This window comes from Fusarium redolens (genome assembly GCF_020744475.1).
Source record: "Fusarium redolens strain MPI-CAGE-AT-0023 chromosome Unknown BKA55scaffold_3, whole genome shotgun sequence".
In the NCBI taxonomy this organism is placed as follows: Eukaryota; Fungi; Ascomycota; class Sordariomycetes; order Hypocreales; family Nectriaceae; genus Fusarium; species Fusarium redolens.
Window position 1 is genome coordinate 1,130,608 of NW_025763666.1, and position 26,429 is coordinate 1,157,036.

General features: G+C 49.2%; 8 protein-coding genes across 8 annotated transcripts; 4 read left to right on the plus strand and 4 right to left on the minus strand.

Moving 5' to 3' along the window:
• Positions 1–1,007: 1,007 nt before the first annotated feature.
• On the plus strand, positions 1,008–2,504 carry BKA55DRAFT_590447 (concanavalin A-like lectin/glucanase domain-containing protein; the record flags this gene model as incomplete). The annotated part of the gene is made up of 2 exons (XM_046195091.1): positions 1,008–1,516; positions 1,568–2,504. The coding sequence occupies 2 exons, from the start codon at positions 1,008–1,010 to the stop codon at positions 2,502–2,504; spliced, it is 1,446 nt and encodes a 481-aa protein (XP_046053788.1).
• A 3,879-nt stretch (positions 2,505–6,383) lies between these two features.
• BKA55DRAFT_501688 (glycosyl transferase family group 2-domain-containing protein) lies at positions 6,384–9,146 on the plus strand (the record flags this gene model as incomplete). The annotated part of the gene is made up of 3 exons (XM_046186858.1): positions 6,384–6,800; positions 6,854–8,902; positions 8,958–9,146. 3 exons carry the CDS (start codon positions 6,384–6,386, stop codon positions 9,144–9,146), a joined length of 2,655 nt encoding a protein of 884 aa, XP_046053789.1.
• A 195-nt stretch (positions 9,147–9,341) lies between these two features.
• On the minus strand, positions 9,342–13,343 carry BKA55DRAFT_557681 (P-loop containing nucleoside triphosphate hydrolase protein). Its single transcript, XM_046191825.1, has 3 exons — positions 10,534–13,343; positions 9,637–10,482; positions 9,342–9,578 (listed from the first exon to the last, which is right to left on the minus strand). The coding sequence occupies exons 1-2, from the start codon at positions 13,146–13,148 to the stop codon at positions 9,765–9,767; spliced, it is 3,333 nt and encodes a 1,110-aa protein (XP_046053790.1). The 5' UTR covers positions 13,149–13,343; the 3' UTR covers positions 9,342–9,578; positions 9,637–9,764.
• A 656-nt stretch (positions 13,344–13,999) lies between these two features.
• Positions 14,000–16,086, minus strand: BKA55DRAFT_685535 (DHHC palmitoyltransferase-domain-containing protein; the record flags this gene model as incomplete). Its single annotated transcript, XM_046198808.1, has 2 exons — positions 14,000–14,773; positions 14,827–16,086. 2 exons carry the CDS (start codon positions 16,084–16,086, stop codon positions 14,000–14,002), a joined length of 2,034 nt encoding a protein of 677 aa, XP_046053791.1.
• Positions 16,087–17,345: 1,259 nt separating this feature from the next.
• On the plus strand, positions 17,346–17,895 carry BKA55DRAFT_535008 (uncharacterized protein; the record flags this gene model as incomplete). Its single annotated transcript, XM_046189658.1, has 3 exons — positions 17,346–17,453; positions 17,562–17,613; positions 17,672–17,895. The coding sequence occupies 3 exons, from the start codon at positions 17,346–17,348 to the stop codon at positions 17,893–17,895; spliced, it is 384 nt and encodes a 127-aa protein (XP_046053792.1).
• A 480-nt stretch (positions 17,896–18,375) lies between these two features.
• Positions 18,376–19,812, minus strand: BKA55DRAFT_590452 (HAD-like domain-containing protein; the record flags this gene model as incomplete). The annotated part of the gene is made up of 1 exon (XM_046195092.1): positions 18,376–19,812. The coding sequence occupies one exon, from the start codon at positions 19,810–19,812 to the stop codon at positions 18,376–18,378; it is 1,437 nt and encodes a 478-aa protein (XP_046053793.1).
• Positions 19,813–22,035: 2,223 nt separating this feature from the next.
• BKA55DRAFT_635748 (methyltransferase TYW3-domain-containing protein) lies at positions 22,036–24,463 on the plus strand (the record flags this gene model as incomplete). The annotated part of the gene is made up of 4 exons (XM_046197014.1): positions 22,036–22,980; positions 23,539–23,970; positions 24,049–24,373; positions 24,420–24,463. The coding sequence occupies 4 exons, from the start codon at positions 22,036–22,038 to the stop codon at positions 24,461–24,463; spliced, it is 1,746 nt and encodes a 581-aa protein (XP_046053794.1).
• A 243-nt stretch (positions 24,464–24,706) lies between these two features.
• BKA55DRAFT_685539 (uncharacterized protein) lies at positions 24,707–25,340 on the minus strand (the record flags this gene model as incomplete). Its single annotated transcript, XM_046198809.1, has 3 exons — positions 24,707–25,081; positions 25,165–25,222; positions 25,294–25,340. 3 exons carry the CDS (start codon positions 25,338–25,340, stop codon positions 24,707–24,709), a joined length of 480 nt encoding a protein of 159 aa, XP_046053795.1.
• Between the last annotated feature and the right edge of the window lie 1,089 nt (positions 25,341–26,429).

The following is a 26,429-nucleotide window of genomic DNA, read 5'->3' on the forward strand; positions in this document are numbered from 1 at the left end:
GGAGGGGTGTGAGGTTTGTCTCAGCCATGGCAAGTTTGTTCTCACGAGTCACTCGTTGCCGTTCTACCGTGCTCGCTGGAGCTATAACGCCAGGTCGAACGGGAAGTCGGGAGAGGCGGATGATCCATGGGCACTATTAGGTATCATTGATCATCTGAAGGTATCGTCGGATAAACCGGAAGATGGTCTTAATGGGCAACCTTTGTCCAAAGAAACGGCGATGTGTTCATACAATTGGGGGTAGTGGAATCTCACCAGATCACGCTTCGGTTCCTGCATAGGCCAGATCTAAAACCCAAAGAAGGTTCTATTGTTCCAGCCATCGAGATAGTGCACACTCAAATTTGGCCTAAAAAAGTTTGTTGTCCGGTTGCGAGAGAAGGCTCAAGACGGCGATGACCACGCTGAGGATGATGGTGATGGTAAAGAGAATGGAATGTAGTGACCATAGTCGGTGGAGCTAATATAAGTTGACGTACAGTGCTAGCGAAGCGCCACACAATAACGATATCAGTATATATCACACAGTGCCAACCTCCTAAACACTGTATCTATACCTAATCCGATCGACTTACAATCCATCTCATCCCGTTCTTAGCAGCTCGTCTTTGTCTTGCCAAGCAGTCAGCGGATCAGCCTCGTTCTTGATCAATCAGACGTTCTCCATCCAGTGATGGCTTCATCATGTTCAGCTTGACTGGGCCTAGCCTTTCCTCTTCTCAGTGCCACAATTCTCTATCATCCGCCAGATCTTCCCCCTTGGCCAATGAATTTCGATACACGATCCCATTGTGCGATTTCTGACATGAAAGAAAAATCGTATTTGGCTTTCTCCTTGACTAGCTATTCATTCCTTACCTTATATTGGTTCCTGGCTAGCCCAACTCGCCATGGATCATGAATGTCACTATGGTGTCGAATCTTATCACAAGACTTCTCCCTTCTAAACAAATCCAGCCTCTTCAGTTTCATTCACTTGAATCTCATTTCTTACCTGCTTGTTTGAAATGAATAACCCATATCGAAAAAGTAGTTACGGCGGGCACGACGGCCCTGGCCCGACTGATGTGTCACGAAGGTCTCTGGACGCCAGTGGCCCTCATGAGGCAACCTCAACAGGATACCGCCACAGCATCGACCCTGGACGAGGCTCAGGCTCAGGCGGTCACGGCGGCATGTTCAGTATTCCAGAGTACTCGAGTCCTGCCTCAGAGTCTGAATCTACATCTGGCTCAGGAACTCATGTCGACGAGCGAAACCGATACTTTCACTCAAGGAGAGTGAAGCCGGGAGAGGTTGAGAAACCGTGGCTGGAAAAGACCAACCCCAAAGAAAAATGGGTGACCATCCTTCCCATCCTTGCAATCTTCCTCGGTCTCGTGGGCTCTGGCTTTCTTGTCTGGGATGGCATTCGAAGTGTGGTCAAGAACAAGTATTGTCTTGTCATGGATGAGGACTTCAGCCAAGGTCTGAATCCCAACATTTGGACCAAGGAAGTCGAAGTTGGCGGCTATGGGTATGTTCAATCAGAATATTTCTTCTTCGCTTAGACGGCTAACTCTCATAGAAATGGTCAATTCGAGCAGACAACAAACACAGACGAAAACGTCTATGTCGAAGATGGCAAACTCATCATCAAGGCAACTTTGCAGGACCCCAAGTTAATGCAGAAGAACAACGTCATCAACCTTCTCAAGGCCGGCACTTGCACCTCTAAAGTCTGGTCGAACTGTGTTACCGCCACCAACTTGACTGCTGGAAATAACAGTGTGGTTCCTCCCGCGCGATCTGGTCGTATCAATACCAAGAAGGGTGCCAACATCAAGTATGGCCGTATCGAGGTCACCGCCAAGCTCCCTGAAGGTGACTGGCTCTGGCCCGCTATCTGGATGCTTCCAAGACAGAGTGTCTACGGTGCTTGGCCGAGATCTGGTGAGATCGACATCATTGAATCACGCGGAAATAATTGGACGTACAAACAGGGAGGAAACGACATCGTTTCCTCGGCACTACACTGGGGTCCCAACTCTGCCAACGATGGCTGGTGGAAGACAAACAACAAGCGGAAGGCCCTTCACACCACCTATAGCGCTGGCTTCAACATGTTTGGCCTGGAGTGGTCTGAAAAGTACCTCTTCACTTATGTTAACACCCGACTCCTCCAAGTCACATACACCAACTTCAAGAAGCCCATGTATAAACGAGGAGGGTTTCCCGATGTGGATCAGAATGGTACCCGACTCGTCGATCCATGGACTATCTCACCTAATGTGAATGCGCCATTCGATCAGGAGTTTTACCTCATCCTCAATGTCGCTGTTGGCGGCACAAACGGGTGGTTCGAGGACGGTAAGTCGGACAAACCTTGGTACGATGCTTCACCAACGGCTAAAAAGGACTTTTGGGATGCAAGAGAGCAGTGGTATCCAACTTGGACACAACCGCAGCTTGAAGTAAGCCGAGTAGTCATGATGCAACAGTGCAATGGCAATGAGGATCTATGAAATTGAGAACAAAGTAATGAGTAGTGATACTGGTAAGAATATTGTTTGATGAGAAGGATTTAGGTTGAAGATATCAATTTTGAGGCTCGTTTTCTCGTACAAATCTTTAGATTTGTAGACTTTTAATAGAGTTGAATTCAAACGAAAAGACATCATGCAAGTTTCATCATTGCTTCGCCCTGCAACACATAGTCAATATGCATGTCTCACAATATATTTGACTCTATAGTTACAGCATTTAGATAGCAAGATTCAAGTATATTGTTTCTAAAATTCTCGTCCCTTGCACTGCCGTTGTGATAACTAACACTATGTATCAACAGTCGGGTTTACAGCCTAGCGTTTAGAAGCTTTTCACGGACCCTCGGAGATCAGGTCATCAAGCTGCCAAACAAGGCAGTTCATGCCCATTGATTCTATGAGTAAGCGGAGAGATACCAAGGCCAGCCATGCCGAGCTTTTCAGATACACAAGCTGTGTAATGAATCACGAGCTACTGAGGCTAGCGACATGTTTGCTTGAGCAGCCCACCCATAGGTAACTGATTCGTATCTGATCTTCTGTTTCCTCACAAACATGACTCAAACATGACGGACTACGATAGCATTGAGAATTCAATATGGCTGACAGTACGATCAAACTTTAATAGAGACGAGTTTATCGCCACAAAGCCTGGTCGTGACTACAACACTAACTCTTCGGCCCGTAGGCTAGGAGCCGTCGAGCTCTGGCCTTCCGACTACGCTCTGCATGGGTGCGTTGAAGCGTCTTGTGCCAAATCTATGCGGGTTTTGGTATTTGTAATAAAGTGTTTGTAGTGTTGGAACCGGGTCTGCGGAACGAGATTCTACTAACATGTCGAAGGCGGAGGCGCCGAACTTCGGGAAGCGTAGAGGCGCCCTAAGTCCCCCAATGAATATATCAGGCTAGTACAATAACGTCGAAAAGATTGAATCTTGATGACCAGAGCTGCAGAGAGTTCTGGCTCGAATGTTGGAAACCAATCCAGATCCGGACCAAATCAACGTTGCGGTGCGCTTACAACTGGTATTAGCTCAAGGTACCAGGGGAAGATCTGCAGAATGAGGGCTGTAAGAGGTAAATCAGAATTCAATAGCGGTCACTATTAGATCAGAGACCAGTAGTCTCAGGTACAGCAGGGCCATGTAACTCTACTACAAAACACAGTCTGCATCAAGGTTCAACGCCCATCGGTAAGGAGACTCCTCGCTTATCTTCAAGATAGGTATAAGGTTGTGTGCTTGATGAGACATCGTCACAGTACCAACAGCGACTTTTTAGTTTCGGCAAAGCTGAATCCCTGTAGACTCATGTAGTGCCGAGAGTCTTGTGACTGGGTTAATAGACGAGGGAAAGCCAACAGAAGAGGGTCCAGGCGAGTAAGTGAAAAGAAAGTGTCTACGGTGGAAGAACCTTGATTTTGAGCCAAATAGTCGTTCCACTTGATTGGAGCGGGGAGGACGGAATGCCCATGATATGATTTATGATACCGTTTCTGCTGCCTAAGGATGCCCTAATTCCATCTTTGCTATTCGAATTTAGGATATTCGCCTTCTGAGAACGAGGGAACCAGATATAGATTTCAAGGCTCAATACCTTAGGTCCATTGATGGTCGAGATATGATCGACAAATGTGTGAATCATGTAAAAGCCAAATGTTGGAAGTGCGGGGTGTGATATGTGAGCTTGGGTGTGCCGAGTGCTTTCCGAAACACATCGGCACTCAAGCAACAAAATGGGACTCAGTCTTCAACTGCAAAGGCTCTTGAGCGGGAACCTACGGAGTATGGTTGTCTTGGCAAACTGACGCTTGTGCCAACCGTCTTTCCGCGATGGTTAGCAGTGATAGCTGATGAGTAAAATCTCGATCCCCAGGATGCTGTGATGGTCTAGGCCATCTGCATTTACTGCCTATTGATGAACGAGAGGCCGGTTCGGGTCGACAGCAAAAGCACTTGAACCAAGGCTTCGATTCACGACTCGCCAGGGACATTCGATGCATTCCTTATGCCATGCATTATTCTCGGGACGGCGCGAAGTTTGCAGCCATTAAAGCCACAGAGAATAGTAGACTTTGGGTCGACCGGTTTGGTGCTGGGGAGGAATGTCTGATGACAATAAATGTGGGCGGTACCGAGTAAGCGTAACTCCCGACCTCAATTAATAATGGAGGATTGTTCTGAGAGTTGGTACGGTATTTTGCGTTTGCAATGTTAAGCTGTTATTCCAGCCAAGTTGCTAGTTAAGTTGATAAGTCAAAGTGAGGCAATATACAGTCAAGACTTTTGTTCCTGCATCAATTTAAGCCCATGCAGGTACAGGCTCGTCTCCACGTCAGACATTTGCTACTACAGACATTGTGGCCGCCTTCCCTTTCCCGGAGCTCACAAACAAGCCACACCACGCCACTGAAGCTGTCACAGTGACACTAGGGGAGGGGCAGATCTACCCCGCTTGCCCAATTTGCGTATCAATCGTGAAATACGGATGGCTTATTGGTCAAGACTCCAGATCTATCTAGGCCTAATACAGAACATACCTTTATCTGCAATTCCACCTCAGCTGAATGTGACTGCACTCTGCCAAAACACCAACACCATCGAAACTCGTGATAGTGAGAAGCAAAAGATGGTCACGATATCAAAAATGCAGCTGTAACTAAATAAAGCGTTCTCTTTATGGTCAGCAGCTTATGGATCGATTTGGAATCGCTCATCCACAACTTCATGTTCTTGTCACCCTACAGGTCCACGTTGTTTGCAGGTTCCGGCTCTCCCGCTTCAACCGGTTTGCAGAATCAGACGCCACTTACAGTACAACAAGTCTTTAGGTCCAAGTGGCACGGTCCAAGAAAGGCAGTACTTGCCACATTATTACGTTCTGATTTCCTGATATGGGTCGTCCCTATTGATCCTCTTGTTGGAGGGTCCTAGATACTAGGCTTGGCTCTCGATTCAAGCTTGGCATTCACGAGCTGGATGAGGCTTCGGTTAGGTTTCAGAACGACAAAATACTAACAACAAGCCTTGTGCCCACATGGACTTGTCTCGTTTCCAGCCACCCGGGACAATCTCTTGTGCCATGCGCTGAACCCCGGTCGACTAGTCTGAGACACGCCTACACCAAGACCAACACTCTGGGAATCTCTGGCCACACTTTACGGCTCCAACACAATCGTCACCCCTCCGCTTCTTGCGCGCTATTCCATCTATACCTAGGGCTGTCCGGCTCGACGTTGGTCGCAAGGCTTGGCTAGAGTCTAGTCGTGGTCATCCAAGTGGATGTCCGTGATCCGCTTCTTAAAGCTTCTGTCGCGATGCCCGACCTCATTGTCTTGCTATCTAGCCGTAGTGGCGTGGTCGTCGCATACTGGTTCTTCCTCCGGGCAAGAGAAGAAAACTTTAATATGCTTGTCCCCGATTCCTTGGCTGCATCTGGCGCAGAAACTTAAACACTGAAGCTCAAACAGGTTTGTTTAATTGAACCGGTAGTTGCACTCTGTGAGGTTTGATCCTCTCATCTCAGACCTTCACTCACCACGATCCTTCACTCCATCCATTCATTCATTCATTCTTTCTTTCTTTCACTCAATAGGTGCAACTTCCTGTCACTCCTTTAATCTGTCTTTCTTTGAACAAGATATTCACGGTTATGAGTCTTTGAGACCTCACAGTCCTTCCAACAAAATCCATAACGCTGGGTCACTTCTACACAGATCTTCAAGACAGCTCAGTAACAGACTTCTTGTTCTTCATATACGTCTTCTTAGGGTTGTTCTACAGCGGGCTTGTCCCCAGACGCACAGTCTTTCAGAATCTTGTTTCTGTACTCGCCAAGCCTTCGACAAGCACCGTCAAGATGGGTATCGGCAGTTACTTCAAGGCGGATATCCCGCCTCAGACGCCGATAGGACCTCCTCCTAGGAGGCCTAGCCACCGACCATCAATATCTATTCATGCTCCAATCATCCAAGAGAAGATTCCTCCTGCTGCCGTAGTAGAGTTACATTCAGCAGCTGGACCCAAGTTCACTGCAGGCCCTCCTTCAATTGCACCCTCATCAAAATCAGGCAACAGTAATCTCCTCGACGATATCAAGCACGAGGTTATGGTTAACTACCTGTACCAGCAGCAATGCTCTCAGCTCTGGGTTGGAGATGGCTCCGGCGAGATTGAGGGCGTTCTTCTCCGCAAGTCTCGGGGCCAGTATATGGCTTGTCCACCTCAATTGGGACAATCTCCTTTTGCAATCGCCTGCACCGCTCTTAATGTTCAGGTGTGTACAATTTGATTTCCCATGACAAATGTGATTACTGACATATCTCTCAGTGTGCGATGACTGTCAACTCTCGTGTCATCAAGACCTTCCTCCAATGGTCTCCTGATGCAGTGGATGTCCCATTGATGAACGGCCTTCGTGTGCAGATTCTGCCTACAGTAAATGATCTTCCCCGAGCTCGTAAACATCAGTTCGCGGCTTTCATTGCTTCAGATGGTCTTCTGGTTGTCTGGGATGATGATGCACTGAACTTGATGGCGCGCGCCAAAATCATCGAATCAGAGCTTATGGAGTTGGTATGGAACTCGGGCCAATCAGTAGATGAAGATGAGAAAGACTCTACTATTGCGGCGGAGTACGAGATTGATGAGGAGAGTGGTGAGATTAAGCCGGAGGCTCGACCAGTTCACCTTCAGAATGCTGTCCTTGTTTCCCTTACACTCCTCCTCGTCATGGCCTCCCTTGGCGCTGCTTGGAGGCAGCTGGCTGTGGAGATAGCCATCGATGGTGACTACAAGCGACTTGGCCTCGTCGCTCTCTTCCCGATCCAAATATTCTTCTCTCTTTTCTTCGCCCAAGTCATTGTTGGTTGTTTGGCACAAATCTTCGGTCCAATTCGCCAACTGACTATCAACTCCAAGTTCTATTCAGCGCGTCCACCACGAAGACTCCAGGGAGCCACTTTGCCTCATATCACCATCCAGTGTCCTGTCTACAAGGAGGGTCTTAATGCCGTCATTCTTCCTACCGTCAAGTCCATCAAGCAAGCCATGTCAACTTATGAACTGCAGGGTGGTTCTGCCAACATGTTCATTAATGACGATGGCCTTCAGCTCCTCAGCGAAGAGGAACGTGATGCCCGTATCGACTTCTATGCCGACAACAGCATTGGCTGGGTTGCACGACCAAAACACGGCGAGGATGGCTTTATCCGAAAGGGCAAGTTCAAGAAAGCTTCAAACATGAACTTTGGCCTCATGATTTCTTGCAAGGTCGAAGAGCGCCTACAGCTCATCAAGCGCCCTGCCGATTGGAGCCAGTCTGATGAGGCACTTGCTTACGAGCAGGCTCTTAAGGATGTCCTTGAGGAGAATGGCCGCGCCTGGGCTGATGGAAACATCCGCGTTGGTGACTATATCCTTCTCATTGATTCTGATACTCGTGTTCCTACCGATTGTCTCCTTGACTCTGTCTCTGAGATGGAGCAGTCTCCTGATGTCGGCATCATGCAATTCTCTTCTGGTGTTATGCAAGTTGTCCACACTTATTTCGAGAACGGAATCACCTTCTTTACCGATCTTATCTACACTGCTATTCGTTTCACTGTCTCCAACGGCGATGTTGCTCCCTTCGTCGGCCACAATGCCATCCTTCGCTGGTCTGCTATTCAGCAAGTTTCTTATCAAGATGAAGATGGTTATGACAAGTTCTGGTCTGAAAGTCACGTCTCTGAGGATTTCGACATGTCTCTTCGTCTTCAGTGTAACGGTTACATCATCCGTCTCGCTGCTTGGGCTGGCGATGGCTTCAAGGAGGGTGTGTCTCTGACCGTATACGACGAACTTGCTCGATGGGAAAAATACGCATTTGGATGCAACGAGCTGCTCTTTAACCCTATTCGTACTTGGTTATGGCGCGGTCCTTTTACGCCCCTCTTTCGCCGCTTCTGCTTTTCCAACATTCGTTTCACTTCCAAGATCACTGTTATTTCTTACATTGGTACTTACTATGCCATTGGAGCTGCCTGGATCATGACCACTGCCAATTACTTCCTGATGGGTTGGTTCAATGGATATCTCGATAAGTACTACCTTGACTCGTGGCAGGTATGGTTCTCTATCATCATTGTCTTCAACGGACTCGGTAACCTTGCACTTGCTATCATGCGGTATCGCTCTGGCGAGCGAACTCTGGGTTATGCCATCTACGAGAATTTCAAGTGGACTCTTATGCTGGCTGTTTTTCTTGGTGGTCTTTCTCTTCACGTGAGCCAGGCTCTGTTGGCACACATGTTCGAGATTGACATGAGCTGGGGTTCCACGTCAAAGGAGGCTGAGTTCTCCAACTTCTTCATTGAGGTTCCCAAGGTCTTGAAGAAGGTATGTTTTCTCCATCAACATCTAGGTTCAGACACATGCTAATATATTACACTAGTTCCGTGTCTCCATGACATTATCTTTGCTGGCCATTGTCGGTCTCATCATAATGGCTACCGCTGACTTTATTCCTCATTATTGGCGCATCAACGACTTTGTTGCAATCCTGCCCATGGCCACTGTCGCTGGAAGCCATCTCCTGCTGCCCTTGGCATTGAATCCTGCCCTTATGACCTTTTCATGGTAGTTCTGGTTCATGTACCACCCCAAAAGCATGTCTATTCCTTTCTTTTCTTTTGTGCTGTCTTTACATCAGGCCTAGAGTCAACGGAGTGTAGAAGGATCATACCCAGTAACATTCGTTTTTGTGGCTAGGTTTTGAGAGCCTGTCTGTATATATAATAGCAAATAAACTCTTATTCAAGACAAAGGTTCAATTGAGGTGAACTGCTGAATCACTAGTGCTCACAATAATAACTTCTATTGACATATATTCCGGCCCTTCGATATCAACAGTGACATTGCTTTTCACTGTATGTTTCACTCAGAATTGAATAAGCGAACAGTTGGGTTCAAAATTTTGACATCATCACAAATTAGGGAACCGAATCTGTAGAAAGTTTGATTTGATTCAAAGCCGTCTATCCCAAACCAACGCCTCTATACCATCCGTTCAGGTCTATCTAAGTGTGTAAGTACCATTCATTCTTCATAGCGAGATACCGCATCATGCATACATGAGGTAATGTCTTCATTCTCTTTTTGTAAACAGCCGCCAGATGCCGCACAGCCTGAGGACTTGTTCATATCCGCATGGTTTCAAAAACAAAAACGCACATAAGAGCAAAAGATTCCAATGACTTTTCTAGTTGTCCTCGTCGTCAGTGTCGGGAGGGTGAGGAGTACCCTTAGGGCTGTTGAGCCATTCGATGTGGCGAAGCCGGCGGCGGACCTCACGCTCCTTGACCTCCTTCTTGGTCATTTTCTTCTTCTTCCTAGCCTTAAACTTCATATCCGAGTTGTCCTCGATACCACTGTTGACAGCGCTGCTAACAACGGAGCTGGCGGCAGTGCTGTTGACGCCGCTGCTGGGACGGCTGTCCTCAAAGCGGTCGAGACTGACAGCAGCGTTTCCTCGAAGGGCAACACGGCCGTCACGAACGTGCCATTGCTCAGAGCAAAGGGCACCGACAAACTCTTCGTTGTGAGAAATCAGGATAACACCGCCCTTGAAGTCGCGAATAGCAACGGCAAGACCACCAAGGGAGTCACGATCCAAGAAGTTGGTAGGCTCGTCAAGCACGAGAAGATGGGGGTTGTTCCACATGGCTCCAGCAATGACGACCTTGACCTTCTGACCTCCGGAAAGAGAGCCAATCTCGTTGTGGTTGGCGATCTCGGGGTCGAGTCCGAGATCCTCAAAATGCTTGGAGATGACCTTGGGCTGAAGCTCACGGTAACCGAGACCCTCTCGAGAAGCCTCGTGATCGTCGAATTCCTGGACGAGCTTGTCGAATCCAAGCTCGGTAAGAGTCTCACGAGAGATCATGGTGTTGTTCTTAGGCAGGAGACCACGCCACTTACTATTAGGAGTCAGTATTGCGCCCTGTTATAGAATAAAAAAGGGAACTTACACTTCGTATTGGAAGGTCTTCTTGTACTTCTGACGACCAACCAGGGACTCAATCTGGCGAGGAGACTTTCCGTCCTTCAGGTCAACCCACTTGTCCATCTGGGCCCGGTCGGCATCTGACAGAACACGAGTCTGCTTCATGTGAACCTCTCGGTCGTCACCGTGCTGATAACGCCACTGAAGGTACTGGTTAGGGGTCTTCTCCAAGTGCATCTCAACGTGCTCCAGAGCGTGCTGCTTGATGTAACCAATACGGAGGTTGGGGTGCTTCTCAACCTTTCCGGTGGTAGGGATAGTCTCGCCGGTAAGAAGCTTGATAAGAGTCGACTTGCCAGCACCGTTAGGGCCGATGATAGCAACACGAGAAGACAGACTCAGTTGACAAGAGACTTCCTGCAGTGAAGGCTTCGTCGCACCAGGGTAGGCGTATGAGACGTTAGACATGCGGATAATAGCACGAGTCTGAGACTTGACACCAGTCAGGATTCCAGGAGGAGGGAACTTGAATTGGACGGTAGAGGCGGAGAGAGTGTAGTAGCTCTTGGCCTCAGGGCGAATCTTGACGAAATTTGCCAGGTTACCCTTGTAGCAAGCCAGCTTCTTGTTAGGCTCGTAGTGGTAAATGTCAGTTGTGACATTGTCCAGAAATCCAGAGTCGTGAGAAACAATCAGACTAGTTATATCGGGATGAGACTTGAGGTAGTTCTCGAGCCATGCGATGTTGGCAACATCAAGATGGTTAGTAGGTTCGTCCAGGAGGAGAACATCAGCACGCTGGAGCATAGCTCGGGCCAGAGCCAGCTTCATCTTCCAACCTCCAGAAAGGGAACCAACTCTCTCAGCCTGTCGACCCTCGGGACCAGCAGTGAAGCCGAACTCAGCCAAAACCTCAGAGATACGCTCGCGGCCTTGAGTGGCAATCTCAGGGTCCTTAGCAACGAACTCAAGAATGCTGATGTCAGCATCTTCACCCTGGTTGTGCTCGACATAGCAGGTACGGAGAACATCTTGAGGAGGGAATCCCTCGAGCTTGCCGTTAGCAATGCTTCGCATGAGGGTCGACTTTCCAGCACCGTTGCGGCCGCAGAGACCATATCGGTGACCCTTGAGGAGTCGCAGGTTGGTGTGCGACAAGAGCAGCATACCACCATAGGCCAGTGAGAAATCGGCGTTAACAATCTCAACCTCACCATCGTCCTCCTTCTCAGGAACACCGTACCGGCGGTGATCCTCATCAACATAGTACTGCTGAATAGTGTCGGCAATCTTTTGAGGGGCCTCGGCATCCTTCACGAAACCCTTGAGGTAGGGAGCAATTCTTCCAGAGATGCGATCGACGAATCGGTAGTTGACATCGATAGCAACCATGTCGGAAATATAGGGACGAGCCTGCTTCCAAAGGTCCAGGCTTCCAGTGAGACCGCCGTTGGCCTTGATCTGCTCATCGAGGATCTTGGCAACATCATCTCCGGCCGTACGAGCGACAACGTCCTTATCGTCACCCATAGCCTTCTCCATAGTGGCGAGGGCGCGTTCAGCGATCTCGCGAACCTCAGGGAGCGAGGCTCGGTCGCAAACGCTCTTGACACCGGGAATCAGCTTGGGCAGGAAAGTTCGAGCCTCGATGGGGTCGTGAACCAGCTTGGTCAAGTTTTCGACAATAACGACAGTCTGTCGGAGAACCTCCTGGGCAGTGGTGGGGTTGTTAAGAGATCGCTCGAGGAAAGGAGTCAGAAGAGCCAGGACAGGTGAGGTGACGATGGCGACGAAGGTGGTCTGAGACAGGGCGTGAATAGCCTTCTGGAGAGTCTGAGATGAAGGGTGCTGCATGGTATCGACAAGAAGAGGGATACGAGGGGCAACATCGTCGTTGGAGAGAAGGGTAGTGAGAGAGTTCATGGTGTGGACGGCTTGCTTCTCGACCTCGGCCTTCAAGTCATGCATGCCATTCTCGACGATGGGGATCAAGCCAGCGAGCTTAGCACCCATGGCCTCACGGAGAAGATCCTTCTCGAGGGCCTCCTCCTTTGTGCCTCCAATAGAAATTTGGGCCTTGTCGGCCATCTTCTGCAGCAGCTTGTAGGCGCCAACGGTTCCCTGCCACTTTCCGGTCTTCTTGGAGAGGTACTCGGTAAGAGCTGGAAGGAGACCAGCGACAAGAGCCTCGGGGCTCAGGATGCCAAAAGCGGCATCAAGGCCATACTGGGCGGCCTCACGGACGACAGCGCCCTTATCAGAGAGAGCATCGAGAGCGCAGCCAACAAGACCGCCATCCTGGAGGAGCAGAACAACCTCGCTGACAGGCTGTCGAGGGAGGAAACGCTCGAAGACGGCACCAAGAAGGTTCTGGCTGGACTCGCGACGAAGACCCGACTTCTTATCAGCAGCAGCCTTCTTGATCTCGGCGACGATGCCGTACTCGTTCAAGCCGGCAACGCCAACCGAAGAGAGGATAATCTCGCAGAGGCCATAGCATGCATCGATCGAAGCGGCCGAAGTCTTTGCAGTAAAAATTGTGTTGAGGAGGTCGTTGATGGTCTCTTGAGATGGCGGGGGCGGGGCTTCGTTAGATACCATCGTCGGGTCCTGCGACGGCGGCGTAACGGGGTGAGGCATCGTATATCGATTTCTTCGTGTAAGCAAACAAATATATACGATTGATGGGCCTCGTTAAGTATTAGGTACTGCTCCAGAAGAGGACAGTAGAAATAAGAAAAAAAGAACAACAAAAACCAACGAGGCCCTTGAGGGGGAAAAAAAAAAAAATAGGTAGCGAGCGTAGAAAAAGCGCTGCTTACGATGGATGTTAGGTAAAACAAAGCGACTTTCATAGGTTGGGCGCACTACTAAATTTCGGGTTTGAAATTTTTCTTATCGCTAGGGGCGGTTGTCTTATCGCCATCCACTTGGAGACTCCGCCCCACTTAGACTTCCTTGTTTATTTCCACGTGCATTCTGGGGAGCCATTTAGTGGACTCTTGATATGCGATTCAGAGTTACCGATCCAGAGGCAAATTAAATAGTACTAACTCGATTAAAGTTCTGGACATCACTCCATGTAAAGCAAAAATGTTGTGTGAAAAAAAGTGAATCTAGTGGCTTCTAATGACTGTGGTATCTAAATAAGTCTCAGATGTGCATCAGAGCCAAGGTTCGTCTTCCCAGTCAATGACCATTTACGCCCGCATGTCGGTGGCTATACCATAAGTTACCGACTTTTCCAGAGTCTGTGCTAAAAGTAAAAGGGGAATGAATACATGAAATATGGTCGACTAGTTAACATAAGGTAGGTAGGGTATAATAAAAGAAGAAAGAAACAGGCATCATATCATCCTGACCGCCTCACATGATGAATACTTCCCAGAAGCTGCGCCACCTTGAAAAAAAAAAAAAAAAAAAAAAAAAAGAGAGAGAAGAAGAAAATTACAACTACAATGCAAAGGTAAAATCCCACTTCAATGCGTCGACTAATGATCGTGTTCACTTCTAAGAGCCACTGGACCTTGGAAACCAGAACTTCCAGGGACGACGTCGTGCATTTCCAGTCCCTGAGAGCTCGATCTCGGCCGCTTGTCTCTTCGAATACCGAGGCGTTGGTCGCCTTCATGATAATGCGCTTTAAACTGATAATATGTGGGTTGTCGGGGGCGGCATAGAACGACAATAAAGTTTTTGAACATGTTGGCTTGAGAGAATGCCCGGAAACGCTCTTTCTTGGCAAACTTGTGCGAGTTCATGTACTCTCTGGTCGTTTCGCCTCGTGCCATGAGGAAGATGTGATATCCCATCAAAGCAGCAGGATAAAGGAAGGAGATAAACCCAAGGAAAACCAACGCAAAAGGAACTCGGAAGTGATCGATAGCTTGTCCGAATGAGACACCCTCACGATTCTTGTAAAGAAGAATCTGTGTCAGAGAAGTGGCGATCAGATAGGCCGCGAGAATAGTCGCGGACGTAACAAAGGTAAAGAAATATCGGTAGTTGCGTTTTCCGACACAGTTGTTGAGCCACACGCAGTGATGGTCATGGGTCTCAATACAGTTATCGCATAAGCGACAGTGGTGGGCACGGGGTGGCCGCCAGATATTGCACGTTCTACAGTGCTTAACCGGAACTTCCATTGCGGCTGTTGTTGATTCAGCAGATTTTATCAATGCCCAATCTGTTGTGGGTGGGCTAAGTTGGAGAGGGTCGTCGTTGTCGTCGACAGGGGGGAACTGGTGAAGATTTCGCGGAAGAATCTGACAAGCATTAGCCAACACTCACCATGATTTAGACAAGATATATGACTTACCCCAGGGTCCGTAACAGAGGCGTGGATGAAGGAAGAGAAACATATATACGCAAGGTATGCAAAAACAATAGGTATCGCAGGCGATACATGCTTCCATAACCAAGGTGCTTCAAAGCCGAAGAACAGGGCGCAAGGAATGATGACAAAGATACCGGTCGCAATGTTAACGGGTCTCCCTCTTGTGTTTTGCCAGCGACCACCAAGACAGAATACTGTATTTCCATCAAAATACTGATGAACACGTCCGAGATCGGATTTCTGACTTGGTTTGTGAGGGACACGGGGATGACGTTCAGTATGAGAGTCTACAGGTCTGAACTGTGGTGAAGATGCGGATGAAGAGAGTTTCTCAGCTCCTTCGGTACTGCGATTCTGACTTTGCTGGCCTTCGTTACTTCGACCAGGCATGAGAAAGCTTGATCGGAACGACCGTGGAGATTTAATCGGGCTGGGCAGGTTGTGTAGGTCCTTATAACTTTTATCCACAATGATGTTATGCTGAAAGTGACCTGTGTCGGAAGTCTTGCCTTGTTGAAGAGGACGGACACTATCCGTCAAACTTCCTGCAGGATAATGGCCATGGCTTGGGCTCGTATTCGCTGTTATTCTGTCCAAAGTTTCTTGCTCCGTCATTTCCGTACCTCGGGATGGTGGAGATCGCATGTTTTCGTCGTTGCTCGTTTGGCGCTGTAATTGCGCAATCGGGTTCGATATTATACTTTGCCGTGTTTGACTACCGCTAGCCTCACCGTGCTCATCGAATCTATATGATGTCGGAGATGTTGGAGATGTTGGCGAGGTGGGAGACGCTGGCGACATTTGACTCATGGTAGATGGGCGATGCGACCCTCCTCTTTGCGCCTGTAATTTCTGCGAGCTCATGGGTCGGAAGAAGGCATGCGACTGTAACGATGGAACATGGCTTCTGCTTGATAAACTTGGCGCTTGACTTGTTGAACCAGCAGTCGAACTCTCGACACTCCCTCTCTTTGCTTGTACACCAGAAAGATATGTCTTGTTACGCAAAGACTGACCCTGCCATGGACCCCTGGAAGATGCTCCCGTTCGTGCAGTATCAGGCCGGGAACCCATGTCTGCACTTCGAGGAATGCTCATTCTGTTCTTTTGCAACTCTGGCCCGTCCCCGTCCTCACTCGCGATGTCCGTCATTCGAGAAGAAATTATGCTCGGCGGCCGGGCCGCTTCGGAACGGGAATTATGTGGCGTTGAGAAGCCTTCGTCATCGGATTTCGCGGCCATAGCGATGGCGATGTTGAGTAATGGTGTCGTTTGCAGTCGTCTACCTGCAGACGACTTTGCAGCAAGTCTTGATCGAAATTAAGGGAACGGTTGCGCGAATGGTCCAAGCTCAGCCTCTCATTCAGAGTCTCATTAAATTCGTCCTGACCAGTGAATAGGTAGTGTCGAATTATATCCAAAAGTGAAATCGGCACGGTCGGCAGGCTGTTCGCGTTACGCAGTACTGTACAAAGGAGCCAAAGGAAGGGAAGGGATGGGACAGGGGTGAGAGTATACGGGTTTGGATCGTGGAAAAAGGAATTAGGAGAAAGTGGTCGCGAGAAGTGAATAAGATAGTTAAGTAGGTAGGGAGCGCACAATTGGAGAGTAAACCAGTAAGTAAAAGAGAACGTAAAGGGCGGCCAGTAACGAAAAGAAAGGTGATGGATGGTGACAAGATGAGGAGGAGGTGTATGCTTGTTCCTTTTTCCTGTCCTGTCCTTGTTCCGGCTCAGGACTGGTTTCTTTTTCCAAGCCCAGCCCAGTCCAGCCTCAGAAACCTACCTTGGGCCTGAATCCTTAGGTAATTGGACGTTCGCGCTGCCCTCGGGCCCCTAGTAAGGGGCCAGGGGCTAACCTCAGGTCACTGAAGCCCCTGCTAGCGGCGCTGTTGAAAGGGCTGTCAGAGGTTGAGAACTCCATACGATAACTGATCACGGAAGGTAGAAATTGCTATGGCTGAACGCATACGTTGTAATCAAAATGCTCTATATCTTTCTCATGCACAAAAAGACGTCACTTTTAACAGATTGTGGAAACTTTCTGCAGCAACCCGTTTCGTTGACGTTTGACAGCCAGTCCCAGAATAACTTCGGTTACGTTAACTCAGTTAATGGTTGCATTCACTTAAACTTGACCGATGTCAACTAAATTTACTAGTCTTGGCCTTAAGAGGTTGATATGATCGTCGCTGCATCACAATGAACGAATCTTCATGCTTTAGCCAGGGACAAGAATGGTAGAGAAGGCCCAGCTTGTGGCCTGGTTACCCAGGCATCATCACTAGAAAGCTCTCGACTCGATTCAAGACGTCATTCCTTGTAAATCGTTGATGCTGCACGTGACCTTCTTGGCTCCCCCGGCATTGGCCAATGATAGTGCACGCATTCATCGTAGCGACTGTCTCCGAAATCATACGAGAACTTCAAAGCTTCAACCACCTAAGAAAGCCCCGACGTAGAAACCCATTCTTCAACAACACGCAAAAGCCCGTCGTCAAAATGGCCTCTCGCATCTCCCGCCGATTCCTCTCCACCACCGCCCGGCGCTTCCAGGAGCACCAGAAGGCTGAGCTCAAGAAGGAGTCTCGTCGCAACCCCGAGATTCTGGTGCGTCATAATGCCTCGGCCCACCCTTGGAACTATGCCCGGCCAAAACAATGAGCGACGGAAATGAACCACGAATTACGATTGCTAACGTAGATGGATGATTTGTAGATTCTCGGTGGTGTTATGGTTGCTGCTCTTGGCGGTGCCGGCTACTACCTTGGTACGGAAATCAACTGATATGTCAAAGTTGAAGCAATTGCTGACATCGTCAACTTCAGGCCGATCTCCCACTGGCGCTACCTCCGAGTCTCCCGTCACCATTGCTACTCACCCCTGGGAGAGCGGCAGCTCTGGCAAGTACCAGTACCACCCCGGTGGTGACCCCAACGCAGCTCCCAAGGATGCTCCCAGCGCTCTCAACGTTGTCGTCGTTCCCAACGTTACCCTTCCCGCCGAGCTTCACGAAAAGTACAACAAGTGGGGCAAGGACGGATACCCTTAAATCACGAGTTTGGAATCAAGTTGGAGCTGGCTACATGAGCAAGCATGTGTTGTAGGGAATGGGGGGGGACTATGAATTGGATTAATCAGGTCTCTCGCGCCCTGTGTAGAAAGAAAGAAGGACAGTGTGGGCTTGACTTAAGCAGCCACCCATAGTTCACATACGACGCGCCGCGATTTTTCTTAGCTTTGTGTCTTTTTAACTATAATTTGTGTTACCTTCGGCCTCACTGTGTCTATGCCTGATCTCTGGTCCACGGGAATTGACCGGGCGAAAGGCTGGTCGGGATATGTTCACATGAGCTGCCAATCACATCAGTGACGTGGTATGATTCCACATACGTCACAAAATAACTCTTGTTTCTCGTTGCTTCTTGGTATCTCATCACTCACTACTACAACACCCGGCGTTCCTTGTAATATCCTAAACTGCTATCTTCACCAGTCTTGTGACAACTTTCTCTGAACTTGACGCCAACAACTAAGCAACCAACGCATCAATTTCTTCAGAAGTGAATCCGAGAAGGTACAAAAGATCCAAAAGGCTCTCTCCGTTCAGGCGAGCATTAGCCTCCATCTGAACACGAGGCTTTGCGTTCCATGCAACTCCCAGACCTGCCTTGTCCAGCATGAGCAGGTCGTTGGCGCCGTCACCAACAGCAATGACCTGAGACAGATCAATGCCCTCCTTGGCAGCAATGTCAACGAGAAGATCCCTCTTCCGCTCCTTGCCGACAATGACCCCCTCAACCTCACCTGTGAACTTGCCGTCCTGAATAACGACATGGTTCGCGTGGGCATAGTCAATGCCCAGTTGTCCAGCTAGCCATCCTGTCAAAGGCTGGAAACCGCCAGAGAGAACAGCTGTCTTGATACCCAGTCGCTTGAAGGCCTTGATCAACTCTAGTACGCCCTTGGTGACATTCAATACTGGTCGAAGGCCCTCGAACAGGTTAGCGGAGAGACCCTTCAGAAGAGCGACTCGTTCGCGGAAGGAAGCCTCGAATTCCAGCTCGCCCATCATCGCACGGTGTGTGATCTCGGCAACTCGTGCAGCCAGATCTGGGGGATCCTTGACATGATCAGCCAAAAGGTCAATCACCTCTTGAGTGATGAGAGTGCTGTCCATGTCAAAAACCACAAGTCGAGGGTGGCGTCTCCACACAGTATCTCGCTGGAGGACCACGTCGACGTTCCACTCCTGCTCAAATCGGTAGATCATCTCGTGCTTTCTCAGGTCATCCAGACTCAGATATTCAGGAGATGGTGTAGGGGAGAGTGTGAGCTCAACAATGCGCGGTTGCTCCTGGTTGTCCAAACATCGATGAGATGAGTGAGGCTCATCGGCATCTTGAGGAAGAGGGAATGAAGACATGAGGTGGAGGAATGAGGTGATGCATAGAGGTGAGATATAGGAGCCATAGATGTGGTCCAGCTGCTCTGACTCTTGAGTTGGCGGCTCCAGAGGATACTCATTGGGATCGGTTGTAGGGGCCAAGTTGGCGGGCAGAGACTCGTTGCTGTCTGCAAAAGTGGTCTTGACAGGAGATCTGGAGCCCTGGTCCTCACCCCTTGGCTTATAGAAAAGGGTCGCGATGAGACGATCCGACTTCTCACCCGCTCTAGGAGCACAATTGGGATGAGAGTACGAATGGCTCAGTCCACTGTCAACGACAGTAGGGGGGTTTTCTTCAGACGGGATGCCATTGAAGGGCAAAATAGGCCTTGTCTGAGGAACGGGTGAGTTGCTGGTGTCCTCTATAACCGTGTCAATGCCGTGGAACAGCTGATCCTGTCGAGCTGAGTCGGGTCGAGGAGGGCGGTACTCCTGGTGATCACTAAGGTATGAGCTGCTCCTCATGGAACCCAGCTGCGGCCGTGTGACATTCTGTTTGGTGGGACTCGTCTGGTCTGCCATTGTGTCGACTGCCTGTTTGTGTGTACTTGCGTGCGCGGGGTGAGATTTGTTAACGTCTGACTGACTGGCTCTGACTGGTTCTGATAATCAATAGCGTCAGGGAAGAGCTGAGATACGAGGTTTAGAGCCCAAAAAGGAACTAAGAAATGTTTAAATCAATGTAGATAGGATAAGTGATGACGCGCAAGCGCCTACGGTACAAACGAGCAACGGACCCTAAAAGCTTGCGTTGAATCAATCTTCAAAGGTGAGAAGGTAGTGAGCGTTGTCTTTCGCCAGGCCACTTCTCTCCGTGTTTAGCCCCGCCAATGGCTCGTGCGACTTTGACCTTACGGCTTCTGTGGCTCCTGTCAGGCTTGGTCTAGGGTATGATTGGTGCAAATAAGCCCGCAGCCTCACGGGTTTTGTCATTTTGATGAAGACCTTCAATGAACCTGGAAAATCACGTGGGTGTGATTTAAGAAGGATGTAACTCTGATGAATTGTCTGTGGTAAAGCTCTGAAAGTAGCAATCGTAGCCCACTGTTTGTGTTGTTGGAGCACCGACTTTGGCCGTTAAGTTAGCTCATTGGGGTGACTCTATATGGGTATGTGCTGATAGCAACTGTGTGTTAACTGGTGAAAGCGACAGTAAGATGGCAAAGCCTTGGCTAAAGCAAGAGCAAAAATCAACAAAAATATAGAGTACGGTCACATTGATAAAGCAATGACGCAAGTAGCGAGCTGGGATTATGACGTAGCTTGAGATTAGGGCCAGCGATCTCCACGTTAGCTTGATAAGTCAGCATGTTTAGCAATTCATTCATCGTTAAACCCTTAGTGAGCACTCAATTATCGGATTACGGCCTAACCTTAATCCTTCCTGCGAATAGTCCCGAAGAGGAGAAAAAATTGATTAAACTGGAGCCAGGGACAACGGCAGTCGCACGGTTCCTCGGTACCGATGTTCCGACCTCATGTTAACAAAGACCGACTGCCGCACCGGCTGCCCGGTAATTGATGGCGCCTTTGAAGCACGTCTTTTTGGGAACATGTAAGACGCCAACATAATTTTATAACTGGAATTTACTTCGTCGTTGTGCTTTTATGCGGGTTAGAAAAGAAGCATCGAGCTGATAGGCCCGTATGAAGCATAACTCAAACCCATCAACTTTGATATCATCGATCTCAGGATGTGACAACACAATGGCTCATTCTTGCGACAGAGATACATACAGCAAGTGACACACTATCATCGTAAAGGGAAAGCATATTCACTTCCTCCGGGGATATGTAGAATTTCGCAACCCAAGCCAAAATGACATGATCGCGGGGAACCTGCCCTCATTATCATGCAATGGCCCTAGTCATTGACTCCATTTGATCTCGCCAATCCAATACATCCCCGGATCTAGATAACACAGGATTTGACTCTGGTTGCGAGATGAGCCAGATCAAGATCAGAACGATATTGTCGGTGCTTATTTCTAAGCGATGCTTATAGAATCTTCTGCTCGTATGATGATGATATACTCAAACTCCGGGGTTGCCGCTACCTATAGTTCCACCGAATAAGAGATACCAACCTAATGGACCTCCGGCTCGGCGGCTGTATCGAAATTCTGTCGTTGTCCGGGATGAGGTGAGGCAAAACAAGTCCCATCTGCTGGGCGCCATTTCAGGGCTTTGATCCATAGACCAATCAGACTTTGTCCTGAGCGTGGCGCCCCCATCGCGAAAGGTATAGCGTCGATGTCGTGATCAGTCTCAGTTGCAACTCATAGTCGTTAATCCTCATGGCGGCGATTGCGCAATTCCAGCTCCCCATCTTTTTCCACGTCCTGAGCTCGTCACAGGCAGAATAGTCTCGGGTTCGGACGATGTCCTTGCACATTACTAAGGACGCCCTTGGTCGGGGGCACAGCGGGCGGTCGCCCGGACATAGCTTGTAAACCCCATACAACTCAGCACGTCTCTCCCTCTCCCTCTCTCTTAACTTAACTTAAGAATTTGACCTTCCTCGTTCATTGTCGTGTTCATCATCTCGTCTCTCCAGTGCTTTGAAATCTTGCTCTATAATCAAATCAGCACAGTATCTGCGTCATCAACTCGACTAGAGCCTCCTCACTTTACCTTGCCTTTGGCTTCCTATTAGATATAACTGGGATACACTCCTCACCTATCCCAGCTTTCAACAAATCCAAGTAACAACTCATTCTCGAGACATATCCCCGCGTTTTCAACATGCCTGCCTTCATCTCCCAAACATCCTCGCAGGTGTCACTCACCGACATCAAGCTTGAGTGCGAGTCAGGCTATGTTTCTGGACAAAACTCAGAATACTCGTCACCATCGTCATCAACCACTCTCCCTCAGGTCTCTCTCACCAAGGCCCACATCAACCACCTCAACAACATGCTCGAGGATATGCACCCCATGGACATCCTCCGATTCTGCAAGGTCATGTTCCCTAACCTGTACCAATCGACTGCCTTCGGCCTGACCGGTCTCGCAACCATGGACATGCTCTCCAAGATCCAGAGGGAGCACCCCAACTCTCCCACTGTCGACCTCATCTTCCTGGATACCTTGTACCACTTCAAGGAGACATACGACCTTGTCGATCGAGTTAAGGAGCGATACCCCAATGTCCCTGTCCACATCTTCAAGCCCGATGGCGTCAACACTACCGAAGAGTTCGAGGACATGTACGGAAAGGAGATGTGGAACACCGCCAGTGAGATGTATGACTGGATTGCCAAGGTTGAGCCTCTTCAGCGAGCTTATGATGAGCTCAAGGTTGCTGCCGTCCTCAACGGTCGTCGACGATCCCAGGGCGCAGCCCGTGGTTCCATCCCCATCATCGAAGTTGACGATGAGCGTGGCGTTGTCAAGATCAACCCCCTGGCCACTTGGTCTTTCAAGCAAGTCAACAACTACATCAAGGAGAACAATGTTCCCTACAACGCTCTCCTCGATCAAGGCTACAAGTCCATCGGTGACTGGCACTCCACCGCCCCCGTCAAGGAGGGTGAAGATGAGCGAGCTGGCCGATGGAAGGGCCAAGACAAGACTGAGTGTGGTATTCACAACAAGAAGTCTCGATACGCCGAGTTCGTTGCCATGATGGAGCGCAAGCAGCAAGAGGAGAAGCTTGCTGCTGCTCTCGAGAAAGTGGCTCTGCCCACCGTATGAGTGCACTCGCACCCAGACAACCACTTATCTTTGATGACTTAATGATTGAGGCATTATGCGAGGCGTTTAAGGAAATAAACTGGCTCAGCAGTCATTGTAACTGAGCCAAAAGGTGCTTTTGATATTTCGGAAATCATTCAACGGCGTTAGGAAAAATACAGGAAGCCTGGTGCGATGGAGGAATAGTAAGCACACGACTGAGCAGATAGGCCTGTCGCAGGCTGCAGATAGAACAACAAATGAAAGAATCAATCAAACTTCTCAAATGTGCCTTTGATAGTGAGATCCGTGATATCAGTTATGAGAAATGAGGTCAAATGTCAACGGTAATCAGGATCACGAGATTGGAGCCACAATAAGATAAACTACCCCGCGTTAAGACATGAGTTTTCAAGCTAACAAAACATCACATCCCCACTGCCAGGTTCTGATATTGTCTTATCTGACCTTCCACCTACCCTTTAGTGTTACCTACAACTGTCCATTGTGACCTTTTTCAGCCTCGCGCCACTACTAACAAATAAAAAGTCTTGCCTCTCAGTCAAGATGCAGGACTTCGCTTCTTCTCCGCCCGCCTTTATTGAAAGAAAGAAGAATATTCTCGAACAGCTTGCGATTCCAGATACAGAATACACAGATGCTTCGCCGAAAGGCTCTGTAGATGAGGGGATCAGGGATCTTATTGATGAAATCAACCAACAATCCGGATTTGTCACTACCAGCAGCTGCGCAGGCCGTGTCAGTGTTTTCCTTGAAGGGAGAAGAGTTGCCGAGACTGAAGGAGAAGATGAACGGGTAGCAGGTGTTGGTGGAAAAGGCGCTGGGGGAGCGTGGTTGTTCGTTTCCCATGATCCAGTACCTGACAAGGGTGATGGACGTACAGACTGGAGCAGTTTATTTGGACTCCAGGAATCTACAGAGGCACAGGAGAGAACTGGAGAAGTGAAAGAGAGAAGACTTATTCACTTCAAGTTCGAGGCAATGGTAAGAAATTGTGCTATACCGAATATAGCGGAAGGCCATTATAGAATACAAGAACATTCATACTGAGACGTCACGTAGATCCTCCACGTCCTCACAGCATCACCTGAGCATGCTCAACTACTTCTGCGATGTGGCCTACAAGCAGGGTTTCGCGAGTCGGGTGCCCTCAACATCATCCCCAATGCCAAGGATGCCGCAACTCCCATGGTGGCTATACGGACAATGGGACTTGCCTTTGAGTCTCTCATCGGGCAGCAAGTTGACGGTCATCGACAACGCATAGTCTCACCCGAGTATCTCCAGACACTTGTCCAGATTGCCAACGAGCGCTTTGTCGAGAATAAGAAGCGCATCGAACGCTTCCAGAATGCCTTCAGACATGCCGTCTCTGCTCCAGCACCGCGTCGAAATCCTGAAGGACAAGAATGGGAGGACGCCGCAGCGAGAAGGGAAAGGAAGCGTGCTGAGGGCCTGCGAAAGAAAGCCGAGCTGAAAGCCAAGCAAGAGGCAGAAATAAGTAAAGAGGAAACTGACCTCGCAAAAACAGGACAGGAAGAAGACGCAGGACTGCTCTTTGAGATATAAGTTGTACACCTTAATTCCTCAACCTAGTTTTTCCCGCTACCAATGCCGTAATGTACACGTGCGTACCTGTCTGGGCATACCAGAGCCCATCATCTCTATATCTCTATAGAATCATTCCCCGTTTCCATTATCAGTTTTCCTGTCTCTCTCTCTACGAGACGACCTTCTCGACCCAGCTCTTCTCAAGTTTCTTAACTTCGGCCTTGAAGTTTTCCACCTCCTGCCAACAGTCTAGCGGCCGTCGGTCGTGCTCCCGCAGACATCGGATGACTTCATTGCGCGCACCCTCAACGCTCTCGGGTAGAGGACGCACTTGCTTGCGTGACTCGAGCTTCTGACGCATGTCTTCAATCTCCTTGCTAACGGTGTACTGGCTTGTGCTGTTGTCATCCTTGAAATCGGCGCTGGCAAGTTTCTCGTGTGCTATTTTGAGAGCTTCGGCTTCTTTCTGCTGTAGCTTCTTGAGCTCCTCGGCCACGCGGGCCTGGATCTGGAGCTCAACTATCTTGGAACGAGAGGCATCGGTCTATTAACAATGGAGAGAATGTGCATTAGCTTCGGTTGAGGCTCGCGGTAGCTATACTAGTAAGGTGATGCGGATTGAAGTACCTCATTGCTGGATTGTAGTGAATCGACAAGATCTTGTGACAGTCCGTTAGGCGCTGAGCTGTTTATTGGCAAGCTGTCAGTCGCTAATTGGAACATGGTAGCATGCCCTGCATATTTGGATTAACTTACGCCTTCCACACATGTGAGGAGATTGGTTTCGACTCGCTGGAACCCATTGTGTCGACCGCAATGGCTGTACAACCGATGTTCAATGCCCGGCTCGTGATAGCCTTCCTGGAAATTTCCGGCGTTGTTCGGGTGCGTCACGGAGCGGCGATCCGTGGCTGCCTGAGGTTGCCAATTCATTCAGTCAAGCGACGCCTCATGTGGCGCTTTTGTGTGGCGCCTCACCGGTGTCCGAGATTTGGTCACCGAAACTATTACACCACATGCCACTTGTAATGTAATTAATGCATGACATTGACCGAGCCGGCTTGACACAGGACGATGTCTGTGCTACTTGCGATGATGATTCAACAAACATGCCACTATCGGCAATCTATCTTCCATAAACAGTGACAAACTCATAACACCGGCCAAGCCCGCGCTTATTGCGATCTGATGCCGGGGTAAGATGGCCTGTTCCAAGATCATAGCGATTCACAGAAGCCAATACCCGCCGCTGCAAAGAATGGGAATGTCACAGCGACCCAGCTTACGGGACTCTTGCTGCAGCGTCGTGGCTTGAATGGCCGATGAGATCCAAGGATTAACGCAAGCATCAGGTTCAGGACAATCTCCTCAAGGGGCCTTGGGATTTCCTTTTCTAGAATCGAGATAGCGCCCGCTCGCGGGGCTGTATACATCGGATGTAGCTTACCAAGGCATCGGAAGCGAACATTGAGGCACTAGATAATTTTATCTCTGACGCCAAGACAGTTGACTTAATAGACAATGTGCGCCAAAGGATCAAGAGCCTCGTGGGCCTGGATATTCAGCGGTCATTTTTCCGTTATCATGCTAGACGGCGGACAGGCTAACTGGGCCGCAGTATCAAACTGACGTCGAAACAGAATTCCATCAACCACAGGACGAGAAAATATAAGATTGCGGGCCGCGTCTGACCCTTGGCAATGATGTTTGCAGGGAGTATCATTGAAGACCTTGTCTCTTGAGGCTTTTGGTCAGCGTTGGCAATCTGTCGTGCTAAGCGAGCAGATGAAGCCTCGAGTTGAAAAGTCTTGGTGAAGCATGGGAGCTGCCATCATGGTCGTGGTTCATGGCATGATAGATGCCCCTCAGGGTTTGCCGTGTAAGCCGTAGGA